Below are 27,721 nucleotides of genomic sequence, written 5' to 3' on the forward strand. Positions count from 1 at the left end.
GGAGGAGTCAAGAGATTGACAGGCCTTAGAAGAGGAGCGTGTGCGCGCGCCCTCTGTAAACTGAGAGTGTGCGCGCACAGGCTGCGTCACGAGACGCGCGGAGCGCCGTGCTGCGGGCACACCAGCGGAGGGAAACGGAGGAACAGAGGAGACCACCTCCAGAGGTGAGGGAATGGAAGCAGGCCCTGAGGAGGCCTGGGAGCGTCGCCGCAGGGGCTCAGGGACCGTGCGGGCGCGCTGAGGCAAAGGGACGGCATCAGAGATTGTCGGAGCGGGACAGGAGTGGGTAAGCGAAGGGAGGTTGGCAGGGGAAGGGACAGAGAGGGTGAAAGAAGGGGAAGGAATCCCCTGAACCGTCACACTGAAACTCTTAATAAGTACTTTTTTCCATTTGTTTGACTACTGGATATTGGCAAGTGCCAGACCATTTTAAGTTCACTTTTGAGGATCAACAGCAGTTCTTCTCTTCATGCGTACATGAAATCTTATGTCACAAATGAATTCAGAGGCGAGGGAGGTTTTGAAAAGCTTCAGTACAACTGCATCTTATTTATTTATAAAATGTTTTACTAGGAAATATAGAGTTTTCACGTATGTCCTGGGCAGAGAGTTATGTTGACAATACACGGTTACAGTATGTATAACCTTTGGTCATACAACGTATCTGTGAAGAGCTATCAAGTGTGTCAAAAAAAAATGTATAACAACCTGCACCAGAGTCTGAAAGCAGCTGTTCTGAACCATCTCAACAAAATAAATTGTAGGTAGAAGTACAGTTACAGGTGCTGTAGAAGTATTAACGTTAGATACAAAAGGCTGTTAGTAAGTCCGTAAATATGTTTTTCAAATAGTGTACCATTGATTGCAGTTGTAAATGCACCTTAACATGACACTCAGACATAAGTAGGATGTGAGAATGTCTTCAGATTTGCTTTGCAAATATTTTCACAGTTCTCTTAAATCTCTAGTTTGTGGGAAATTTTCACATAAACTCACATTGCTCATATTTCCAGCCAGATTTAGCAATAATGGTTCAGGGCACTACGGATTTCAAGAAAATTTATTAGATAAGCACAACGTTTCAACCAACAAGCGTGGTCTTTCTCAAGTGAAGATAGAAAATAAATCACAAAATGTCCACTATTTATAGCCCCAACCCAGGTGAAATTACTTAAAATGTTCCGGTTTCTCACACAGATGTCTCTCAGTCCATTGCGCATGCGCGTGCATATCCGCGTCTTCGTCGCTTCCGAGTGATGTCGTCATTTGGTCCACCCTGCCTTCCGATTGGTCCTGTCATCCCTCTGTGTTTCTGCAGTAGGAGATCTCGGCACCTCATCCAAGCGCATGCGCGAGTGCACATCAGATCCTTCTTCCTTCATAGTGACGTCATCCCGTAATAGAGTAGTCTCCGGTTGGCCCGTCTGTCCAACGATGTTCTATCATTCAATCTTCATGCCTGTTGTCAAGGGGATTCATATACCAAGTGTATCCATATACACAATGTGCAGTAGAGTCCCAATAAAGTCCTTCTTGTAATTTATCTTTGAGGGCAGTGGGCAGTGGAGATGTTGTGGTACATAAGGGAGGAGAGAAAAAAAACAAAATGAGAGTCCGGTATTAAAACCACTAAGTGATACTAATACAGTCCCCCAGGGTGGGGGAAGTGCAGGTGAGGGGAACAGAGACAAAAATAATTAATTAGTTAATTTGAGAGACATAAATGAGGAGAAGGTCAGCAGCAACAGCAGCGTCACAAAAACATAAATGGTGGGGAACACGAAACTCCCACACATCCTATACCAACTATGATTAAATCAGAAATCTGCATACTGATCTCATCTAATATTAAGGAAGCTGTGTAGGGAGATATAGTCATTAAGACCCCTAGGATGTACAGTGTCAAGCGTAAAAGTCCAAAATGCTTCCCTTTGTAATAGGGCAGTATCTTTCTCTGAACCTGAAAAGGTATTTTGCACCCGATCAATCCCAATCAGTTTCAGTGATGACACTGTATGGTGAAATTCTGTGCAGTGTCTGATAAGAGCAGTCTCCTCTTTCTTGGCGTTAATTTTGCTACGGTGTTCAATAAAACGTGTTTTCAACATTCTATTAGTTTTACCAACGTACACCAGTCCACAGGGGCATTTGATAGTGTAAATTACATTGGTAGTGGTGCATGTGATTCTCTGGTTGATCTTATATTTTTGCCCACTTCTGGGGTGACGAAACTCATCCCCAGTGTTAAGACTATTGCATATTGTACACCCATAGCATTTATAACATCCTGGTTTCGACTGAAGAAAATGTGATATCTGATAATGTTTATCATCATCAGCAGAGATCAGGATATCTTTGATATTACGACCCCTTTGGTATGCAAACCTTGGTTTCTCTTTACACACTGTATGTAGTAATTCATCCTGTTGCAGCAACCCCCAATGCCTATTGATACTATCTTTTATATATCTGCTGGCTGTAGTGAATTTGCTCACTATATTGATTCTTTCATCACCAACCCTGTGCGGATTGGTCATAGGCTCTTTTTGAAAGGCCCTTTCTATATTAGATTTTTTATATCCACGTTGAAGGAATCTGGTCTTAATTTCATCCAGTGTTTCATCCAACTTTTCAGGTCTATCAACCACCCGTGTTGCCCTTATCATTTGGGAATAGGGCAGCATATTCTTTAGGGACACTGGATGAAAGCTAGAACCCCACAGAGTTGAGTTCCTGTCCATGGGTTTCCTGTACAGGTCTTTGTGTAGTGCCTGTCCACCAAAGGATATAAGGACATCCAAAAAGGATATTTGCTTATCGCTCCAATTTTTGGTAAAACGCACAGGAGTGGGAATTTGTTCCAAGTAGTTAAAGAAATCAATAAGTTCATCATCGGTACCTTCCCAAATGATGAACAAGTCATCAATGTACCGACAAAGAAGAGTATCTTTTGATCATAAATAGTATTATAAATATACCTATTCTCGAAATCAACCATATACAGATTGGCATATGAGGGTGCCACATTGCTCCCCATAGCTGTTCCATTAATTTGCAAGTAATAATTGTTTTCATACTTGAAATAATTTTTGTGAAGCACAAAGTGCAGTAACCAAATGATAAAATCAATAGGGGGTTGTGTGGTATGTTTTCGTTCAAGAAAATCCCTGACTACTTCAATACCCTCCGTGTGAGGGATAATGGTATATAAGCTGGTGACATCCATGGTCACCAGTAAGATTTTGTTTTCCTGCAAAGATAGTGCTCTTATCTTGTCAAGGAAGTCAAATGTGTCTTTGATGTAAGCTCGACCCTCCATAACAATGGGTTGCAAAAACTGGTCAACATAGACACCTAAGGGCTGGTTTATGGAATTCGTGGCTGATATAATCGGCCTACCGGGTGGGTTGTGGAAACTCTTATATATTTTTGGTAATAAATACAGTACCGGGCGCCGTGGATTACTCATTGTCAAGAAGTCCAGTTCTGACTCAGAGATCCATGAGTTCCCCAAACCTAATGATAATATATTGGTAATCTCTTGCTGAGATATCTTAGTGGGGTCACGCTGGAGAATAGTATAACACCTAGCGTCTCCCAGCTGTCTTAAGGCTTCAATTCTATATTGTTCATAATTCTGCGGAACCAAGGCTCCCCCTTTATCCGCCTTTTTAATTATTATCCTGGGGTTAGCCTTCAGCCTTTTTAAACAGCTTTCCTCTCTCTTTGTGGGATTGTGATGTGTCTTATGGTGTGTTTTAAAAAATTGATTAACATAATTTTTCACCATGTTCATAAATACCTGGACAGAGGGATTTTTAATTGGTGGTGTGAACTTAGAGTTCAACTTACATGTCAACCTAGTCGTGTCAGGTACCTGGAAATAAGTTAGTGGTAGCTGCTGCTGCTGCTGTTGATTCCGCAGACCATCCGCTCTGTTGAGAAAAAAGGATTTAAGGTTAAGCTTCCTTTCCAATTTTAACAGCTCAACCTCTACCTCAAACCTCTTAGGGATGGTAGTGGGAACAAAAGATGGGCCTTTAGAGAGAACATTGTATTTATTATATAAAGGACCACATGACCATTACTTTTTATGCTTGCCAACAAAAAAAAAAAAAAAAAATTTGAAGCTTGATGTTGTTAAATATTTTGCGGAGGGGGAAGAAACGTCAAATTTCACTGATTCACGAACTTTGGCAAGAAATCATCACATCTCTAAATATAGTTATACAAGTGCTACGTAAATAAACACAGAGCACAATTAAAGACGCTGCATCACTTTGGCATCTGTGTTATTTCGATTTTTAATGACTTTTTATAATCTGCAGAACGAACAAAATACATACCAAATAGATTTGTATGACTACTTTTGTTTTTCTGTCAAAGACATATATTTTTCATATATACCATTTTAAATATTGTCATTGTTTGTTAATCTTCCGGAGACCTAATTTAAACATTTTTTTTCATTTGTGGTTTTCCAGACCAGATGTACATTTTATTTGGCACATTTCTGCTATAGGAAATGAAATCCAACGCTCTTATGACACAGGATGTTTGCATTCTGCTAATGGGTAGCTAAGTAGTGACACATGCTCATGTACTTGTATTTGAGGAGCCGTAGCAATTTATATCTTTTATGCCAGGGGTTCTCAACTCCAGTCCTCAAGAACCCCCAACCGGTCAGGTTTTAAGGATATCCCAACTTCAGAAAAGTTGGCTCAGTCAGTGGCTCAGTCGAAGAGCCTGCTTCAGCACAGATGGCTCAATCAGTGGATCAGACGAAGAGTCTGCGTCAGCATAGGTGGCTCAATCAGTAGCTCAGTCAAAGATTGAGCCACCCATGCTGAAGCAGGGATATCCTGAAAACCTGATCTGTTGAGGGGTCTTGAGGACTGGAATTCAGAACCCCTATTTTATGCAATCAAAGAATATGCCCTGTGACCATTGTAATACAAATAAGTATAATAAAAATACTTTGCGCAGTCATCACGATAACAATTTGGAGGGACTGCCGATTTAGGTAATTATTTACATTTTTAGTATCAATCTGAACATGTGGTTCTGTGGAGCTAAACTGAGCATTTTTTTTTTAGCTCAGGGGACTCCCCCCAAAATTGTTTCCAATAGAAAGTCGCAATGTCAGTTCCAAATGACATTGCAGCTTCATATTGGCCCACATGAGGGAGACTGCAGCAGCCATACAAATGTAGCAAGACCTACTGTTTGAGTTGCCACCTCCGCTCGCGGTCCCGCAACCAAGCCGATCACGGCCCGGACCGATTGACAAAAACGAGGCAGACACTGTCCCCAGCGCCGCGGCTGTGGGGACAGTAAGACTTAGTACATCTGTATTAATTCCCCAAAAGGGCAAAAAAAAAATAAGCAACAACATTTATTTCTCTGGAACCAAAGGTTCCTCAAAGCTCTCGAGGACGCCCTCGCTCAAATTCTGGAGAGAAAACAAAACAGGGGGAACGCGGCTTTTACATTATTTTATAACTTTTTGCTTTCAGCTGTACCCATTACACAATACATGTAGTATATAACCTCATAGATATCAATCCGAACTGCTCACAATCCTGATACTTAACACTGGTTACAGTGTCAACAGGTGATAACATTATGCATCAGTAGATCCAACGCATGTTCATTCAATAACTGTACAGTGCTTTTTTCCTTTGTTCTATAATGAACACTCGGGGGTCCAAAAGTGTATAATGTTTCCAATGACTCCTTTATCTGCAAGTTCACTATTTATTGCTGAATGCAGCAAAATATTTCTTTTCAGTGGACTATCAAAAAACATATTACATATTTAAAATGTTACATTTGTTTTTTTATATTTGTATTAGTTTTCATTTGGGTAATTATAAAGAAACATATTTTACACATGAAAAAACTACTCCCTCGCCAGGGAAACGTAACCACTTCAAAGCTGGATGAATGTCAGCTACATTTATTCACAAGTCAGTGAGCAGAACATATAACACAAAAGTTTTTAGGGGGAGACTAGCCACCCTTCAATAAGTGCATACAGATTCAATCCCTTACAAGGCACAGTAAAGGCACTTTGTACAGGAACATTTTAGCCAATTTTAGAGAGTTCGAAGGTTTACAATAATTAAATGTTTGTTTATAATTGACATGGCTGGGCTGCCATTCAATGATGATTCTGATTAAATGAAGCTATTATAAAACAGTAATGATATTTTCTTTCTTGCAATGTTCTCTTTGTTTAAAAAGAGAGGAAGATACTGACACATAACAGTTTATAGTTTCCCAGATTCTAGATATGAGCTGTAAATATTCAGGACCAAATGTGAAAATCCTCAAAGCCTGTGTTTGTACAATTGACTATTTGTACGAGCAGATGTGGGTTGAGCTGCAGACCGTTCTCATACTGTAGGTATTTTCATTTGACAAATGATTTAAGAATAACTATGATAGATCTAAACATTTGAACGTTAATACGCAGTCAAACTTTGATTGTTGAAATGAGTAAAAGAAGAATTTGTTTTAAATTGTATTACAGTAGATTTTAAACATAAATTCCATTTAAACTTGTTTTAACCCAAATTACTGTTTGGCCGAGACACATCGTAGTAACATAGTAAAGTTGAAAAAATACATTTGTCCATTGAGTTCGACCGTTGTTAAATTCTAATAATTAAAATGCTTTAAATATAACAGAGAAAAAGTGAATCTATTTCAAAGGTTTTAGATTGTTAACAGAGGTCAGGAAGGATAACACAAGCTGACCACTCTCTTTAGATCCTAACAAGCTCACGGAGGACCTCTGCATATTCCGAAGGATGAAGCCAGTTTAAGTGATTTAGTCCAGAAGTTACGTTTCATTCCTCTGGGTCTCGAAACATGGACACTGAGATATAGTAGATGCTGGCCCATATTTACTAAGTGGTTCTCTACCAAATAATACCTCTGTGCCGGAAAGACGCCTTACAGCCCATTTGAAGTTAATGGGCAGCGAGGTGTCTTCTATCACTGGACGGTGTCTTATGGAATAGCAACGCTTGGTATATATGGCCCTTTAAGGGGGAGCTGCTATTGCTGAGGTCCATGTCCCTCTTAAAGAGGCAGTCCAAGCGGGTGTTTTTATTTTTTGTGAATGGTTGTTGTTTTTTTTACATAGGATTGAAGCAGGGGGTCTCTGGAGCTGAACCACATTCATTTCAGCTCTGGTGAGCCCCTGCTTCTGGAGATACATATCTCCATAGGGGAGGCCAGAAACCACTCCACTAACAGGGATCAAAGCTCAAAGCTCCCACACTGTCATCCGGCGCGGCTTCCTATTGGCCCACGTGATGCAGAGCTTTAAACCCCTCCGGAGGTACATATCTCTGGAAGCAGGAGGTCCCTGGAACTGAAATGAATGAGATTCGGCTCCGGAGACCCCCTGCTTCAATCCCATGTTTAAAAAAAAAAAATCACACACAAAAAAAACACCTGCTTGAATTGCCTCTTTAAAGTCCAATATGAAAGTGGATAACGTAACCCCAGTTGCTGCACTACGGGGCATTCAGTGTATTGCAGTAAAGGGTTTAAAAGTACAATTTGAACAAGACAAGAATTCTAACCGTTTTTTTTACTTAAACCTTGTTTGTGTGTGAATGAAAAAGTAGTCGTTTTCATACGCTTTGCAACGCATCGCAAATGTAATGAACTGTATTACGACAGATGTAGCGTAATAAACAAACAATAATCTGTAGGTATTGAATGTCTCTATTTCACTCATTTGGTTCGGGAGAGATATTCAACACATTGCGTCATACTGCAGGCTCTTCCACAACCAACCGCAAGAAGGAACCTAATAAGAGGCAAAGAAATAGGCCTGCGTTGCCTGAAGTGTAAACCGTTGCATCGAATCAACAGGATCTGGTGGGCTATGCTTGTTTGTTAGTTGTCCAGTTAGATAAATTGCTGGTTCCAGTAAAGTCGTACATATTTCCAATGTCGTCAAACCTGTGCAATAAACAGCCTTTGGTAAACAGCTTTTTTTTCCATAAACACATTTAGCAATTCAGGACGTACTTGTTTAAAGTAATTAGTTCACAGACGTACTGTTGAAGTTATGTTAAAATAAAATGATAGGTTTCTTGTAAAAATAAATAAATAAATAAAAAAAATCTTGTGTATTCATGAAAGTATCAATTGATATTTTGTTGTAGAAAATATGATAATCGCTGCAATTAAATGAAACCGTATAAGATATTTAATTGAAATGTTGTGTTAGTCACACGCCCATCAAGAAAATGTCAGTACATGGTCTTCTATTATAAGATAGAATGGAATTTTGGCTATTATTACTTTAATAATATATATGGGTAACGTTATTACAACAATTGTAAGGTAAGAAGGGAGGTACTTACAAGTACTTCCTTCACGCTTAAAACTGTACAACAATCAGACTCCTAACTATGTTTTAGGATATGACATAAAATGCATTTCTTGTTTATTTAATAAGGTATTTAGGGGTAGATTAATAAAAGAGTGGTATATGGGATTGTAACAAACTATCCATTCGTTTGAACGGTCATGTTCACTCCATCGCACATTAAGATTTCTCTTTTCGTATCTTCTCTAGTCTTTCATGAATCTACAGCAGACATTTAGTGAGAATTCTTTATAAATGTGTTTTTGTGCAAATGTAAGGAGGCGCCTTCAACATATACATATAAATATGAATGGAAAAGATGCAGAATTATATAGTCCATATGTTCCATGAGAGAACTGAAGTCTACACTCTACAATGGTCAGGTGCATTATTATTTTCTCACATGTCAATTTTGATTTCTCAAAATAATTTATAACCCAGCCAGTATAACAAGTCTCCCACTGACGAGACCCAAAAGGGCGAAACTGATGTGTGTGAGTAGGTTTACTGGCTATGCAAATCCAGGCTGTACTGAAATGCTGTGAAATGCAGAAGGCATAAGCTTATAGGGGTCTATGTTAAAAATGGATTTGAAGCAAAAGGTGACACTGTGTGCTCATTTGCATGTTATTTCCCAGAATCCCCTGCGGAAGTGGAAGCACTGTATGCTATTTCATAATGGGGAAAGGCAGGGTTGCAGACCTGTCTTAGACATGTGAATGTGCTCCATGTCCCGCTTCCTGACCTGTCCGGCTACTCCATGTTCCGCTTCCTTCTCCTGCCTCTCTGGAGAGCACTGGGATGGGACAAGTGGGACAGCTCCATCCCTTACAACTGGCGCCTGCCCTCGTGCTACAAGGACGTGAGGAGGTTTGTGAGGCAGAACCAACTGGAGGGAGTAAAAACAGATCTATGGAAGTCCAAGGTCATTTACAAGATAATTAGGGCAAAGGACGTTACAGAGTCGGTCCCAGGACTCCACCCCAACACTTTTGAAACAGTGTGGAGGAATGTGTCATCGAAAAGACTTACAAACAAGCACAAAGACATTGCATGGCGGGCCATAACACGGAGGACTCCCCGTGATGGCCAACAAGTACAAAAGCAGACTTAGCCTCGTAATGCACTACCCCAGGTGCAGTACAGTGGAGGAAACAGTTTTTCACCTCTTCTGGGACTGCCCCTTTGCTTGATGCCCCCTGCCTTGATGCAAGCTCTGGACGCTGAACTAAGAGACTGTATACCGTGGAAGTACAGTACGTACTATTCAGTGTTCCTTGGATTTTTCTCGGGAACACACACACACACACAATCGAAACCGGTTGGCACCTAGTGTGTTGTTTCAATGACGTTTTGCTATTCGCCAGGGAACGCTTGACAAAGGAGAAGAGGATGTGGGTACAGGACTGTCGCAGGCTGATTCACAGCCTGCTAAAAGACTATTCCATAATTGACGGCCCTGAGGTGGACGACTAAACACCCTCCCCCATTTTCTGTGAAAATAAAGTTTGAGAATATGTATGTATGGCATGTATTGTACTAAATGCATGACATATGTATAGGTAATGCACTACGCCGTTGTGCACGGCCCAGTTTTTTTTACTTTTCGGAAAATAGTCATAAAAGTAAATGTATGAGAGATGTATGGGTTATGCACTGCGCTGTTCACGTCAGTTTTTTTCTTTTGGAAAATTATTTATATATTGTTATGATCTTGTTGTAAAGATTCACTGCACAATAAAATAATTTTCAAAACAAAAAGCTGTCTGGTATCGCTTCTCGGCTTTTTGGCCAAGGTCAAGTGTATGGTCTGTCCTGTGAAGGACGGACTCACGGGTATGCACTTGATCCTCTGGTCATGGCCGAGAAGGTGGATACAAAGAAGCCCGGGCTTTTTTTATTCTGGTGCACCCCAGGTCATGTCAACCTGGTGGGGTCCATTTAGCTGCACCTTCAGGTTGTGTTGTTTGAGGCAAAGCAACCTTCACTAGAGCACTTGACACCTGCACGGATAATTTGCACGACTCCTATGTTTTCTGCACTGGCACCTCCCTAGGCCTTCCGGCTGGGAAGGAGCTCAATATTTTTGTAGATGCTTGCCTTTTGGCCGGGGTGCACACTTCTGCACATTGTGTTGTTCGTTTGGAGCACTTCTGTACTGCATTGCACAGCGCACTGAAGCACTAGCACCATGGATTTGTTTTGGTGTTGGGTTAACAGTCACCTACCTTTCCGTGGAGAGAGAAAGAATGAGTGCTGGACGCCCCTCCTTCGGGAATAGACTGCGTTGGGTCAGTAAGTCTTTGAGCTGAACACCCTCAAGACTTGGACCCCCCAGTCTGGCCTTCTGGCCAAGGAGGGGACAGGAAGGACGTCGGAATCTTCCAAGGAAGACGTCAAGTATAACGTCGGGACTCTTCGTGGCCTTCTGGCTGAAGAGATACTGATCAAATCATGGACTGGCCTGATCTACAAAAAAGACAGTCACAAGTGGCGCGCACATGGTACCCTTTGTGGACTACAAACACGTTTTTTAGGATGAACACTTTCACCGCCCAGGCTTCTTAAAAATAAAAAAAAATAAAAAATGTCTGTGAGTAGGTTTTACTGGCTATGTTGCAAAGCTGTGTAATATGGCAGGCATAAGATTTTAGGGGTCCATGGTAAAATGAACATGAAGTTAAAGGTGACACTGTATGCTCATTTACTTGTAATTACCCAGAATTCTTGGCTGCAATTGAAGCATTATATGCTAGGACAGTGGTGCGCAAACTTTCTGCGCCAACCCCCTGCTCACGCTCCCCCTTACCTAGGAATCGGCGTCAAATGATGCTGCGGGGTCATTTGATGCGCGTTGCCATGGTGATGCATCGCCTGAAGCCAAGGTAAGTAACTTACAGGGGCCTAGCTCTCTCCCCGGCATTTAATTTAAATGCTGTGGGGAAGAGCACAGGACCACTCTAACCGCCACGCCCCCCCCCCCCCCCTAAAAAAAACATGCGCCCCCCAGTTTGTGCATCCATGTATCTAGGAGATAATGGGGGAAAGCAGGGTTGCAGACCTGTCTGAGACATGTGAATGTGCTCACAAGGGATACTGTATTTTTATTTATTTTTTAAAACAAAAGCAAATATAAATCTGACAGTTTCAGTTAACAGCATCTTCACTGTCAAAAATAATACCTGCAGGTACAAAACTCAGGATCTAAACGGATAATCGAGGGCAAGGAGAAAAAAAAGTGTTATGTCTACACCCAAATAAACAGTAGGTCTCCACAAAAAGTATTGATACTGTGCCTCATTCAAAACAGAAACGTTCACTTTTATTAAAGTTTGAGGTAATACTCACACATATAATCACATATTAAATAAGTTGCTGTGCTGAAAAGCTGTGTAATGCTGCTGGCATTAAGTTTATACAGGTTCATGTTAAAATGGACATGAAGTAAACGGTGACACTGTGTGCTAATTTACTTGTAATTTACCAGAATCCTTTGCTGCAGTGGAAGCACTGTATGAGGTAATGGGGAAAAGCAGGGTTGCAGACCTGTCTGAGACATGTGAATGTGCTCGCAACTGATATTGTTATTTGCTGCTCAAAATAATGTAAATGATATTCATAGTATTGGTGTCTTTTTCTTTGTGGAGCCTACTGTGAAGCAACGGTTACGCCGTTTGTTTGCTGAAAATGGGAGTGGTGATTGAGAATGAAAAATATGTGGGATACCTGATATAAAAAAAGCTTTTAATTAAAAATCAAATCACAATTTCATTGACAAAACGCAAATAAATTTGACTTATAACGCGCGTGCTCGGCACACGTGTGTCAGTCAGTGTATGTGTCAGTCAGTGTGTGAATGTGTGTCAGTCAGAGAGTACAGTATGTATGTGTGTCAGAGTGTATGTATGTGTGTCAGCCAGTATGTTTGTTTGTGTGTGTGTGTGTGTGTGTCAGTCAGTGTGTGCATGTGTGTCAGTCAGTGTGTGCATGTGTGTCAGTCAGTGTGTGCATGTGTATCAGTCAGTGTGTGCATGTGTGTGCATGTGTGTCTGTCAGTGTGTGCGTGTGTATGTGTGTCAGTCAGTGTGTGTATGTGTCAGTGTGTGTGTGTCAGTCAGTGTGTGTGTCCGTCAGTGTATGGCTCTCTCTTTCTCTGTGTTGTGTGAATGTCTCTCTGTCGTCGCCCCCCCCCCCCCTCCTCCCACTACCCCCGGCGGAGCTGCGGACACAGCTGTGAGTCCTGCTGCAGCCAGCCCCCCGGCGACACTGTTACCGCCCCCGCTCCTCCCGTTACCGGAGCGACAGGGCAGGGGGTGGAGCCTCGGCCTCATATAGCTACCCCACTACGGAGCAGCGTACTCCACGGCGGGCAACACCGCAGAGCCCGTGCCGGGCTGGCTGATGGGGATGACCGACTGACTTAACCTTGACCGACTGACAGCCCCTCAACCAATCGTCAGCGGCGAGCGAGACACGACAGCCAATCACCGGTTGCCTCGCAGCAGCGCCCTCTGCCAATCACAACCCCACGAAACCTGCATCCACAACATGGCTATGGACAGAGCCTCTGCGCATGCGTTGAGGGGGACGGCTGCCGGTGTGGAGGAGCGTTAGGAGTCGCGGTGGTAAATGTTGAGCAGGTGGGGGAGCGGCGGCTGTGTGGGGGAAGCGGTGGCAGTTAGATGTCAGCGGGCGCGGAACGGCGGCGGACGTGTGGGGGGAATGACTGGAATGGCGGCCGTTAGGAGCGGCGCTGGGGGGAGCGGCGCCTGTTAGGAGCGGATGTGATTTGCCAGAACACAGCCCAGCCTCATCTGCCAGCACTTTGATGTCACATCCGTTTCATTTTCTGTCTCCACAATCCATTTTTGTCCCATTACGAATGAGGTGCCACTAAAGAAGTTTCACTTCAAAAAACAAGTTTTAACCAGTGTAATGCCAGAATAGTCTCTTTGGTAGCATAAAGGTTTATAATACTGCTATGCAGCAGGTAATCATGTTACTGTGATATTCAGTTATAGGGGTCATACATGGAGCTTGCAGACCAGCCCTAACCCAGAAGTTACTACATGGTATATCCTTTAGGAATTTAATTGAGCCGTAGCCCCTTGAACTCCACATACGTGAGAGACAGGCTCAGATCTACAGGATGACTAGAACCCTGGAAATGACCTTCCTCTGTGCCCAACAACCAATAGGAGGCTTCCTGGACATTCCCAACGGGCACGGACAGGCTAAGGGTAGGTGAAATTTTTTTAGCCTGATCCTACAGAATCATATTTCTGAGATTGTTATTTTCAGACTGTATACAGAACTGCAAGAATTGTACAGAATGCAGAAGAATTGGGATGTAGTCAGATTGGCCAAGTGTCCTGAAATGACAAGGAGACTTCTGAAAAGATGAGCAGCCCACCATTCTCCCACCAGACTGGCCAAATGACTCTGTTAATTTGCCCTGGCCATGTCTGTGGTGGGGTAATTTTTACCACCTTATGGGTCTATTTATTAAAGTAGATAAACCGGTTGTTCTGACGCACTGCTTAATTTTTAGGAGCAGAGTTGTGGCAGATGTAAGAAAAGTTTCTTATATCAGATGCAGAGTTTTAGACTTCAGACAGCAGATATGGTGGATTTTTGGAGGCAAAATCAAAGTAAAGAAGAACAACACACAATGTGATACATCCCATTATAATATATGCACCATGTAACTGCTCCCCAACTCCTCCTACTGACAAGTTGGAAGCTAGGGCAGATTGGGCAAAACGGGAGCAAAATATTTTAATGCAGTATATAGGTGCAGTATGAAAATGCCATGGTTTTGAGCCAAAATTTACATGACACATAAACCCCTTTATTCTCTTGCCTGCTAATCTTTCTATATTCGGGGGGGGGGGGGGGGTTGAAGTTATATAATGCTACAATGGAGGTAAATCTGCAGCACTCTGCAGATTGTGTCAGGTGACTTTGCCAGGCTACTTACGGTAGTGCTGAAAACAGAAGTAAACCACAGGAACAGAGACCGTAAAAGATACCCAACCATGGACAATAGCCAGTGTGGAGTAAGGAGAAGGGATGGGTGAAACTATTAAAAATCCGATCTACGTTTTATCCGCTGTGTTTTTACCAAAATCTGATCCGCACATAAAAATCCAAAGGCATATTTCGAAGAGAAGTATTAAAGTATTGAAGTGGGGTCCCCAATTCAAGATGGTTGGACATCTAGGGGTGAGGAAGACCTGTGACTTCCCTGAGCGCATCTTTTGGTGGCTAAAGAGAGATGCCAAAGAATTTGTGGCAGCATTGTCTGCGCTCATACTAAAGTGCCTCGAACATTACCCTGTGGCTGTCTCCAGCCCTTACCTGTTCCTATCTGTCCTTGGACCCATTTATTTATAAAAAATATTCTTTGTACAAAATATTCAGAGAGCCACAACACATGCATGAATATTACACTCCAAGAAACACATACATATACTGTAAACTCACTATTAGGTATATACTGTATAAGCATTAACATACGACAAACTTATTTTTAGTTTGCCTAATTTCGATTAAAGTATGTGGGGGAATAAAATGCATCTCACAATAAGTCGCTTTGTTTTTTTTTCATAGTTTTTTTGTACAAAACAGTTTGTACAAATCTCACGTACACACGTACACTTTGGGCATGGCTCCCCTCTGCACTCACTATCCTGGATTTCAGCTTTATTCCCTCAATGGGCTGCCGGTGGCTGAGATTGCTGCTGGTGGCTGGGGTGGGGGAAGGGGGGTTGCCACTCTCCAGCTGCTGCCTCTCTCTCTCTCTCTCACTGTGTGCTGCGGTGAGAGCCGGCCGGCGCTGGTTGGGCCTCTTGTCGCCGTCCAGCATCTCCCCAGCTGCTGGCATGACTCCTCATTGTCCAACGCTGGGCCGCTCTGTGACGTCATCACACGCCAGAAGTTGCGAAGCGCACTTCCGGTGCGCATTGGCATCAGAGACCCGGCGTGGTAGGTGCGGGAAGAGCCGCGGGTTGCCGATCCCTGATCTAGATGTATATCCACCATTCTGGTAGTGGTCAACTGCTTTACGTGCCAAGTCTATTTTGTTCCACTCAAAAAGTAACCCACGGCTCTGAGTTCTCTAAAATCTTCATTAAGGAGAACTTTAGTCTGCATAGCATCCCTACCGATATAGTCTCCAATCGAGGTCCCAGTTCATCTCGAAGTTTTGTAAGGCCTTCCGTCTAAAAATGGGAATCTCCCTCCACTTCTACTCTTCTTACCATCCCGAGTCCAACGGACTCACGGTCCGGAACAATCAGGCCTTTGCGGTTTTGTCAATGAACTACAAGACCACTGGGTAGACCTGCTTCCCAGGCCGAATGTACCTGCAGCGCGTTAAAACATGACTCCACACAGGAATCTCCTTTTTTTTATTGCCTACACATATCACCCTTCTGCCCTTCCCTCTTCGGTATCTCCCTCTTGAGTTCAGGTGGTTGATCGGTGGTTCAAGAGCTCTGAAAGAAGTTCCATGCCAACCTATCCAAAGCTGCTGTTCAACAGAAAACCAAGTCGAATAAGTGTAGACAGCCATCCCATCCATTTTAAGAAGGGGATCAAGTTTTGCTTCCTGCAACTGCCTTCCTCCAAACTTGGTCCCAGGTTCATTGGACACTACAAAATCTTGAAACAGGTTAACCCAGTGGCCTTCACACCTTGGTTACAGATGTGTCATTGCAAATAATATATTTACCTCTCATTTAGTGCGGTTATTCTATCTTACTAAAAGTTGACCTGATCACGCTTTGGACCTTATCAGACATCATGGTTCACATACTTTAGTATATTATTATCTGGTTATCTACTATTATATACTCTAGGCATTCATTGTAGTGCTAAAATTATATGGTAATTAGTAGATCTATCCAGAGTAATTATTTTCTTCTTCTAAACTATCAGTGTACATGACAGTGGGAAGAGGTCTACACAACCCCCTCTGCTGGTTGAACAGGCACAGCACACTTTGCTCAGCAGGGCTCACATCATTGGTCAACTAACGAACAATTTACATATTGGCAATAAATAGAAGCATGCAGCATCATCGTTGTTGCGGGGGAACCCCTCTTGTTTACTAGCAATAGGTTTTTGATCGGTTTTCCACAGTCCCTCCCACAATGTGAGTATAACTGCTCATACATCACGGCCTTCTTGAGAGTTTTGTGCTGTTTTCTTGTTTTTCAACTTTCAGACAGTTTCTTGCGAATGAGATTGTCATTGTTACACGGATGTCTTTTTCCATTTGTGATATTATATTAAAAGTATTTCTTTTCAAGCCGCAATAATGTGAGAGTTGAAGTGATATTCACTATTTACATTTTTGTTTGACTTCAAGACACTGCTTGATCGTCGTGACAGACAATAGCCGCCTTTCTGGATAACTTTGTTGCCGGGGCCTCGACTGTCAGTGGAAACTAGGCTTATTCATAGCTTGTGTAATACCACACAATAATGTGAGGATTAAATCGACAGACATTACCGTTTTTAACTGAAGCTTGAGAATACTAGGACAATTTGATGACAAAATGCACAAATTGATGGCATAGAAAAAAAAATGATGTACCGTTTCTTTCTAAGGCCCATAATATTGTGGCTGCGTTTGCTCCGCACTTATAATTGGCTGTGGTTAGCCAGGCGTTCTATGCTAGGGCCGCGCGTCCACGGCAGTGAGCGTGGAGCCAGCCAATCGGGGGAAACACTCAGAAAAGTACGTTTTCTCGCTGCTGCCGCTCAGAGTGAGGCTGCAATGGGTGTGTGTGAGGCTGCAATGTGTGTGTGTGTGTGTGTGTGTGTGTGTGTGTGTGTGTGTGTGTGTGTGTGTGTGTATATGTATATATATATATATATATATATATATATATATATATATATATATATATATACACATACTCATACACATACACATACCATAGATATTATTTTGCTGACTTACCTCTGAGTGCTGGAGAGGAGAGAGAGGAGAGAGAGGAGAGAGAGGAGAGAGAGGAGAGAGAGGAGAGAGAGGAGAGAGAGGAGAGAGAGGAGAGAGAGGAGAGAGAAACAGCACTCAGAGGTAAGTCAGCAAAATAATGTATTGAAACAGACACAAAAAGTGGATTTTTGTGTCTGTTTCAATACATTATTTTGCTGACTTACCTCTGAGTGCTGTCTCTCTTTGCTGTTTTGCTGGATGGTAACGTACTCTTTACATTATTTATGGGACTAGCACCAGGCCTTTCTGCATATCTACATTGGAGTGCTTGCTGCTTTTTTTTTTTTTACACACACACAATATATATATAATATATATTAATGTAAATACAACTGTATGCTCGTCTGCATGTCTTAGGCAGGTCTGCAACCCCGCCTTTCCCCATTATCACCCAGCACACAGCACTTCCACTGCAGCAAGGGATTCTGGGAAATGACATGCAAATGAGCACACAGTGCCACTTTTTGCTTCAAAAACCATTTTTAACATGGTTCCCTATAGGCTTAAGCTTGATATATATATATATATATATATATATATCTAGAAACCCTGTCTTCCCATAAGAGAAGGCACAAAAGCAGCAACACTCAGATATAGCAAAAAGACATGTATTAGCAGTGACAAAACAGCACACTATAAACCCAACGTTTCGATCCTGGCAGGACCTTCCTCAGGGCAACTTCCTCACCCCCCTGAAGAAGGTCCTGCCAGGACTTCCCCTGACGAAGTCGCCTTAGAGTGACAAAACGCGTAGGGCTGGTGACGTCATTGCGTTTGTGTATCTGGAGTTCTCGGGTCCTTGCGCTCTAGCTGGCAGTATTTTCGAGTGCTGGCAATTACTGCATGCAGGAGAGAAGGACGTGAAGGCACTGAATGCCTCTACAACTTGCTGCTAACTCGCGGTAGGAGTTTATTGTGGCTACAGGCTGTGTACCTCCACTCTGCAAACCTGGGACTCACCCTACCAGCGCTGATGACCTCAATAGAGATTTCTCTCCCACGAATGGTTCTGTTTAAAATCCTGTAAGTGCATTTCTTACGGGTTGCTGATATTTTAAATAAATGCATCTTTATTTTTAAGCAGTTACGTGCTATGGAGTTGGCGCTTTTGTTTGTCGTTAGATATATATATATATATATATATATATCTCAAAGTTGCACGTGTTAATAAATTATTTATTCTCACGTCTTTTTTTTTTTTAATTTTTAAAATATTATAAAATAAATTATTAACTTTCAAAAAATACACACACACACACACACACACACACACACACACACACACACACACACACACACACACACACACACACACACACACACACACACACACACACACACACACACACACACACACGTCATAGCCTGTCGCTCAAAGCACAGACCCGTACACACAAAAAGTGCGTCACGTGAACGAGCATTCGCACGCGCGCCAACTATAAAACAAGCCTAAGGCTGCATCCATAGAGATGGGAGCAGTGCTGAACCGCGCTGACGCGCCATCGGGAGGCAGGGGGAGGCGGGGCAGTGACGTCGCGGGCGACGTCACGGCGCCGTGACGTTGCTTCGCGCTGATTGGATGTTTTCAGCCGACAACGCGCTGAAAGACAGCTTTGCCTGTCGGCTGAAAAATCCACCTCCTGAGCACGCCTGCGTGAGCCCCCTCTAAAGACATCCTCATTGAGGATGCCAGGGCTCAGCGCAGAGCTTCTGCGCGGCTCAGCGCTGCTTGGACGCAGCTTAAGATATCTGTGTATTTCTTTCACCCCTCATTGAATAGGCAGTGTAGCACTGCCATCTAGTGGTAAAATTTGGTAACAAATGCGTCCAGATTGGAAAGAAAACATTGTACTGTACTGATGTAACAACATTTACTGCTTGCGTTGCTGCAGACCGACAGGCTGAAGTCTGCAACAGGTCTGCGGCATCAGACAGCAGTAAAGTTTGCGGCCTGGCGGCATTGAAGCAGAGTTAATTGTCCCGGGCCGTCTGTAATAGCTGCACCGAGGAGTCCCAGAGAGAAGCGGTCTCTGTGTGTGTGTCTCCCTGAGCATCTGTTACAGCGATTTAATGTTTTTTTCTTTTTATATTGTATTGAAGCAGGAGTTGAAATGAATGGGGTTCACCTCTGAGACCCCCTACTTTAATACTATTTATAAAAATAACAAAACCCAGTAAAACCTTAAATATTCATTACCTTAGTGGCTAACAGCTAAGGTAATGAAGGGGTTAACCCACCCTACTGTTTTATTAATTGTATTTACTGTATTGAAGCAGGGGGTCTCCGGAAGTGAACCCCATTAAACTCCGGGAACCCCCTGCTTCCGGAGATATAGACCTCCATAAGGTTTTTTATATTATATTTCATGTTGGCTTTTTTTTTACTCTTCTAATATTTAGTGTGCAGACTTTTCTGAGTTGTTTTATTTCTGTTATATTGTTCTGCTATTTGCAGTGATCCTTTGGAATTCATTGCATAGGGAGACCTTGTCGTGATATCTTTGTATGTGTCACAGTAGTGCTGCCCGCAGACCAGACCCGTCCCTTTACTGAGGTGGGACGTATAATAACACGCACCCGCAGCAGAGGAAGCGTTTCCGGAGTGTGGTAGATTACGTAGCCAGGCCAGGAGACTTTAATTATAATAACAAAGGTACTTGCCGGATCCGGAGATTGAAAAATCATGGTGGTTGCCGTAGCCAGGGGTCGAGGATACCAGAGGTCCGGGAGGTCGAGGTTCAAAACGTGATCGAGGGACTAGAGAGACTGCGTAGTGAGGAGGGAGCCGGGGTCTACAGCCAGAGAGTCGAAAGCCAAGCCGGGTCAAAACCTGGAGTACACAAGAGAACAAGGCGAAATCCAAACGAGACTAACAGAAGCAATGCAGAGCAATGATTCCCAAGGAGAACTGGGGTTATAAAGGTAGGTGAGCCAATCACAGGGGGAGGCAGAGCAGGAGTGTGCCGTGGAGCACATTGTAATAGGTGCAGGCTCTCATCATTGCCTGAGATCAGCTGTGGAGCATAGGGGCGGGAGCGGGACTAGAGTGCCGGGGCGTGGCCAGAAACCCAGAGGGGTGAATAAATTACGGCCGGGGACGCACGCTGTGTAAGTTCCTCCTGCGCGCGTCCCGGCAAGATGGCGGACACGTGACCCAGCGCCGGCCGGGATAATGAGACACCGCGATTGGGGTACCTCTGCGGGGGCCGAGGGGCGGCAGCAACAACCTCCGAGCAAGTTAAGGAGGTGTTGCGTGAGCCCTGCTTCCTGACAGTATGACATACCGTATTTAAAATATAAAAAAGGGCTAAATACCCAAAACATTTTAAATAAAAAGTAATGGACTGGGGGCGCATGTCCGGCACCAACAAAATTGGACTCTTGAATGTGGTTATCTGCGGTTCGGGAGTCAGTCAAACTAGCAAAAGCCTTCTAAACTCTGATAGGGATAGGACAAGAACAAAACGGCGTCCTGGGGTATATAACGCCTCTTCTTCCCCCCTAATGCCAGTTTCAAATACATTTAAAAAGCTAAAACCTAAACAGAGTTAATACAGCAAATAACTAACTCACAACTTCTATCCATTACTTCATATGAGACTCCAATAATAAACAAACAATCTTAGGGAGGGTAAGCAATGTCATGATGGCAGTAGAGGATAGAAAAGTATTGTAAGTAAAATGCCTCTCTTGCTTCTGCGTCCCACATGACATCGGCAACTAGTGGGATTTACCAAAACGTAATTAATTTAGGTTACAAAAAAAATAGAACTTTCAAATAGAAGTGTAGCCATGTCTGGTTTTGGCTACTGATCTACCCTCCCTAAGGCCCGGGCCATGGTGCCTTCGCCCGTGCGGAGGCTGTGACATCACCCGCGTGAAGCAGGTGCTTTTCCTGTCCAAGGTAGACACGGCGTGCATAGGGGCGTCACGGAGCTGGTTCACCCTCATGGGAGAACCACTCATGTGACCTGCATGTCGCAACGCGCGCCCCCTCCTGCCTCCGCCCACATGGTCAATGGGCGCAATCAATGCCTTAAGGCAATATACGCGGACTCCGACACCATGGACTCAGCCTAACATATAAGCCCTGGTATCTTTACAGGCAGTGTTAGGACCAATTTGGGTTTTTCCCTGCAGTGATCAGCTCCCTTGAGTGACAGGGAGAGATGGACCTAGGGTCTGTTCTGGCCAATCAGGGGCTCAGACCTGGGACCCTCCCCCAGGGTACTTAAGGGGCTGCACATGTAAATTTAGTCAGTTGTCAGTTAAAGATTGAATTCTGTATGCTGTATCCTGTGACTTGCAGAATAAAGCTGTACCTATTATATAAAATATACTCCTGCCTGAGACTGCAATCAGGGGGAGTATCAGAGGGTTCTCCTGCAGGGATTATCTCCAGCACTCCTGGAGCCTGCAAGGGATGGAGGCCCTGAACCACTAAAACAACAACTAAACATCATCCCAAAAGCCTGTCCTGTCTTCCCCATACCACCAACGAAAATCTCAGCATCCTGTGAACCAGCAGGTACCCAGCACTACACACCCTGTAATAGCAGATCTCCCAGGGGGTGGAAAAAACACTGTTATATAAGGAATAATATTCTTAATATCGTTTGATAATTGCTTGACGCAAATTGGGCTGCTGCTGAGGCTTTTATGTTTACCTTATAGTGTCTAACAAAAGTAGATAGTGAAGCCCAGGTGGCTGCTTTACAGATCTGATTCACAGAGACAGCCATCTATCTGCCCAAAAGGTAGCCATGGATCTGGTGGAATGGGTTTTAAGGCCTACAAGGCTTCTAGACCTGAGGCCTAATATGAAAATTGCCTAGTTTTCTTAATCCAATGGTAAATAGAACTGTCGGAGGCTCCTAAATCCTTACGAGGACCTTCATAGAGAACAAATAATCTGTATTTTACGCAACAAATTTGTGTGCTCACGGTATCTGGAGAGGGCTCTGACGTTTTTTTCTCTGTCTTGTTACGAGGACTAGGACAGAATGATGGAAACATGATGTCCTTGTTTAAATGGAAAGATGATACTAATCTGTGAACTGAATACAGGTACTGTTCTAACAATTTTGCCCTGATGTATTATAAAAATTGGAGGAAGTGCTGAGTGCGCCTGTAGTTCTCCAATCCGTCGAGCTAAGGTAATGGTTTTTATAGTGAAGAATAAAGGAATTTCATTTAATGGTTCAAACAATGGAGTTAACAAAAAGAAAAAAGGACAAAGATTTCATAAAAAGTGGAAGATTGAATAAGTGTGCAATCACAAATAAGTGAAAATTAAGTGGGGAAAAATAGTATCACCCTGGAGAAGGATCCCACTTTTTCAAAAGATGCGTCCCATATCAATGGCAGATACAAAGAGAAAATTCTCAGGACAAGACCACCCAGTGCAGAACAATGCCTTGTTCCACTTAGTAATGTTCACCATGATCATACTTAGCCACCCTCATTTGGGTTTTAAACCTGGGGGTGATTCCCCAGGAGAGGGTGCTACCATCTCCCCAGTAGGAGTTTCCTCCCACTCCCCCGCACCCTATAAAAGGTGCTTGTATTGGGGATAGGGTGTGCTTGGGGTGAGACAGTAACAGAGGGTGGCTGTACTAGTGGCTTTTTTCTTTTCTCCCCATTTTTTTGGGGGGAGGGAGGTACAGAAGTCATTGTTCGAGCAGGTATAGCGACCTCTCCTAAGGCATTGGTGGAATCTGGGCCCTGCTGTGGTGGGCTCAGCAGGACAGGGTGTTGTGGCCGAGGGATGAGTGGGTGCAGGAGCTGGGGTAGATCTTATATTTCCCTTGGGGCAGCTTCTTGCACAGATGGCATCTAACCTCCTCTGTGCCATAGTACACCCGGTATACAATGCCCCCGTAAGGGACCCCTACACAGACACTGCTCCCTGGCAGGAGCAGTTGCACCCACCACCTAAATGAGAGCATGTGCCTTAGTGCCCTATCCCTGCAGCGCAATGGTATTTTTGTTATGGGAGACTTGATATCTCCCAGGGTATGCAGAACTGGACACATGAGGCAGTCCGGGAGGAAGGGGGACACATTTGACAGTACGATTCTTGTTGTTCCTAACCTTTCCAGGGGTTCAATGGGGATGTAGGTCCCTCCTACAGCAATGATCCTCTGCACCAGGGTATTGGGTGAAAGCCAGCATATGGATGGACCAGCCTGACGCCAACTTCTCTTGAGGATTTTGGGAGAAACTCGCCACTCTAGATCCACGATTAGCCTCGATAACCTAAATCGCAGCTACTAGAATTGCACAGGTTTCAGAACCTGCCGATAAATGGCTTATCACCCCTCACCCGGCGATTGTTTTTATGACTGCTGAAATTTTTGGCGATTCATTCCTTTAATCGCCCACTTATTGAGGCTTACTGAATAGCAGTAGGCATTTTGGCAGATAAGTGCTTGATAAGTGGCTTATCGAGGATTATAGACTTGGCCCCTTAGTCTCTTCTCAAGTCATTTAAGCAAACGCTTTAGCCAAGGTATACCGTTGCTGCAGGTCCCAACACCACCTGCAAATGCTCTCAACCTCTAACGGAGGGAAACATTTCTTAATAGACTTTATTCGATAGATACAAAAAAAATAAAAAATTATCCAAGGAGGATCAAGAAAGATTCCCCGAATTTGCATTCATCCACAAAAATGCATAAGGACAGATAGTCTTCTGATGATGTTAAATGAAAACCGGTGACGTACACCTGGGCTTGAAATCAAGAATGGTATCGTGTTATAACCATAGGATAAGTGATAATGCCAGAAAAATAAATAAACTTTATTAATTAATTTATAACAATCCAAGTGCAAATATATACAGTGTGAACAATATAGTTAAAATCCCCGGTGGTGAAGCTACAATTACTAAATACTAATTTGTACAATATATGTACTTGACCCATATGCACCCAAGCCCCACCACCAGGGATTTCAACTACATTTGATGACAACTGGGCAATTTTTTTATTTTTCTTGGTTGGAAATTTTGCTAAAGCCCAACTCCATGAGATACCACGACTTGTTCCATCAACTTAAAAATGCCATAGGATTTGACATTACCGTTTCCTGTACGCCATTTAAAACTAGTGTTCACTTTTAAGGAAACACTAAGCTTTTATAAACATTTTATTTATTACTTCAGAGAAATTCACTAACAATTAAGGGGACCTTTCCGCCATCAAACTGGGATATACAAAGCCGAAGTGATAGTCCCAGAAAAATAAAAATGGCTTACACCTCCAGTCAAAAGATTTTATTACAACAAAGAAAGCCAGTATCGAGCAGTAATTTCAGCATTTGAAAGTTGTGTGTATGCTCGGGGTGATAAAATACACAAGAATAACTTTCAAGTTAAATTCTATTTATTAGTTCTTAACATCCATAATTAAACAAAACATGACAGACAAACAAAAATAGAGTGCTATAAGAAAATATACAGGATGTCAGCCATGTGCCTGCAAATCAATTTTTCTCCATCTTCCCAATCAGGTCATCGCATATTTTTGTTAGCTCATCGTTTTCTTTAGCCTGGAGTAGAAAACAAAGTAAACCATGGTTTTGCACATTCACAATCATGCAGTATTGCCAATTGTATAGAAATGTAGTGATCTAGTAAAGACATTTAATTTTACTCCTTGCAAAAAAGTCCATCAGGTTGTAATTTTAACTTATCTTGGCAGCATAGTTTTGTACAGGGCCTGCAAGATCTCCCCTCAGTTACATAACATTGAACATGAGGCTTCAACAGATTCTTGCACTTAATCAAAAGTTAACAGCTGGGCAATACTTTTTCCAATAACACTATTGCCAATTTAAAGCAAGCTTTACTGGCGTAGCTGAATTTCTTTTGACAAACACTACAAACTCTGCCCACTAAAAAGTTTGCCATTTCTGGGTATGGTGGACAGGCACTTGGTAAATGCTAGATAAAAGTCTTACACCACACTGCAGTATGTTAATGGGAGAAAGTGGAACACCAATGCAACTCGTTTTTTTTAATAGCCGAGACTCCTATTGTGCCAACTCAATTTTCCCACTTGAGTTGCAGTCAGAAAAAGGAATGGGATAGCAGGTTTAATTAGGAAACATGATTTAAACACCTGGGTACTATTTTTTGTAAACACATGTTGACTTTCAGTCAACTTAAAATGTTTAGTGTACAGACACAGGACTTATTCAATGTTGTGAAGCTGCTTCCTTGTGCTAGAGAATGTTAGTCACATTCATTTTAACCAAAGATTCTCAGCTAGCACAATCAGGGCAATATTCGTGCTGAACTTTGAAAGCCCATCTCGTCTGGCTTTGAGTATCGCTATCTGGAGATCAGTGTATTTTAACAAAATGTTAGCGCTTTTGAAAATGGCAGACTACATCCAAGCAAACACTAACCATTTGCTCAATAGTGCGATCCAGTGATTGAACCTTCATTTGCTCTTTGCGCAATGTAGCCTGAAGAGCCGCTGCTTCAGACTTAGATTTGTTCCGTACTTGAGCAATCTCCCCATTTGCTCTGTTAAAAAAAAAATAAAAAAGTGTTGGTCTACAAAAAAACATTAGCATATATTTGATAAAACTGGACATGCACAAGACATCCCATATAATACATAAGTTGCTCCATTTAAACATTTCAGAGTTACATTTCCTCATGAAATGGAGGGTTGTTCTGGGACTGCTGCCCCAAACCTAAAACCAGCTTTACATAGATTTAGTATGAGTATACAACAGGCTTCCATTCTGCAGCAAAGAGGCAATGTTCAAAATGAAAAAGGTTCTGCAGTGTGCATGATCTGCCGGGATCTTACTGGTTTAATTTTTCCTCTGCATGTGCTTTCAGTGCTTGATAACGCTGTTCCTCCTTTTTAATTCGTGTAAGATAATCCTCAACGCATTTCTTCAATGCCTCTTCATTCTAAAAAAGGAATCACAGTAGAGCAGGAAAATGTAAAGATGACTTCATAATACATAAGAATTTACAAAACAATAGATCCAAAATAGTGAATTATAAGAACATTTTTGCTACCCAGTTCAAAGTACAAGTCAATATCTATATCTGAACCCAACATCTAATATGTGTCTGAGTAAAGTTATGTTTTGTACATTCTGTGAGTTATTTAATTTAAGAATTGTGTATTTTTGTATTTGAGTTAAGTTTGAGAGAGACAGAGACAGAGACAGAGACAGAGACAGAGACAGAGACAGAGACAGAGGGCCTCATGCAGAGAGCATAGAATTTTAAAAATGGCGAATTTCATAAAAAGTAGATTTTTTGGAGAGTTTTATTCTCCATATGCAGAAAAGTGCGAATTCTGCTATGTTTAACATGGATGCGTGTGGCGAGTTTAAATTGGCGAGATGCGCGCTTCAGAAACGTGTAAAAACAAATTCGCGCCTTTTTTTTCCCCTTTACTGTAGGCGGCGAGCGCCATCTTGCCATATTTTCGTGGCGCGGCAAAAATGCGAGAATCGCGCCTTTTTTTGGCGCGAACAGCCGCTACTTGCCGTTCGCACCTCTCTGCATTCGGAGAGTTTTAAAAATGGCGCGATTGAGGTTCTCGCCAGCCGCGAGGCGAGTTTTAAAAATAGAAAAAAAAAATGGCGCGTTTTTCGCAACTCGCCATTTTATGCCGTTTTCTGAAGGAAATTGAACAAAAAATGGCGAGTTTTAAAATAACGATGCTCTCTGCATGAGGCCCAGAGACAGAGACAGAGACAGAGAGAGAGAGACAGACTTTTTTTCAAGTATAATTTAAACATGGAAAATTGTAAAGATGTTAAAAGCTGTCATGTTTACCAGCAATGTTAGAAAATCAATAAAAAGAATAACGAGAAAAAAAGTCTAGCAAACATTGCATTGATATCAAACAAGTGGGTAACTAGCACCATATAGTTCTATAATAATATATTCTCTTAAGCAAAGAAAGAAGCAGAACTCATGAGGTCTTGTACATTTCTAAAAAATAAACATTGTGAAAAAAAGCTTAGTATTTGAAGCCGGGATATCCTTAAAACCTGACCAGTTGGTGGCCCTTGAGGACTGGAGTTGGACACCCCTGTAGTACGGGAATTAAAAATGCTTAGAATAGACAAGGCTATGCAAAATATGAACGAAAGACAAGGTTCAAATTGGGTCAGAGGTCTAACAGGTTCTGATCTGCTGTAAAACTACATGTATGAAGCTTTTAGCCAATCTTAACGGAAGTGGGTGCCTAACTTTGTAAAACTTTTTTTTACATACAGGAAAATAAAAGGTGCAACATTTTTACAGCAGAGATTGAAGCCATTAGGCTCAGGTT

At 42.6% G+C, this 27,721-nt stretch overlaps 1 protein-coding gene across 4 annotated transcripts in view; it reads right to left on the bottom strand.

Moving 5' to 3' along the window:
- Positions 1-1,128: 1,128 nt before the first annotated feature.
- The window catches only part of TACC3 (transforming acidic coiled-coil containing protein 3), a 71,478-nt gene continuing 44,885 nt past the window's right edge, over positions 1,129-27,721 (bottom strand). For 2 of the 4 annotated variants that reach the window (XM_075571192.1, XM_075571193.1), the window contains exons 14-16: positions 26,231-26,337; positions 25,818-25,938; positions 24,773-24,956 (exon numbers count right to left, since the gene is read on the bottom strand). In XM_075571192.1, coding sequence (XP_075427307.1) covers positions 24,891-24,956; positions 25,818-25,938; positions 26,231-26,337 — 294 coding nt within the window. In that variant the 3' untranslated portion in view covers positions 24,773-24,890. Of the gene's footprint in view, positions 1,545-3,852; positions 3,936-24,772; positions 24,957-25,817; positions 25,939-26,230; positions 26,338-27,721 lie in introns of those variants that run through there. The other 2 variants (XM_075571194.1, XM_075571195.1) reach the window with 2 other exon arrangements.

This window comes from Ascaphus truei, chromosome 1, assembly GCF_040206685.1.
Source record: "Ascaphus truei isolate aAscTru1 chromosome 1, aAscTru1.hap1, whole genome shotgun sequence".
NCBI classification, from domain to species: Eukaryota; Metazoa; Chordata; class Amphibia; order Anura; family Ascaphidae; genus Ascaphus; species Ascaphus truei.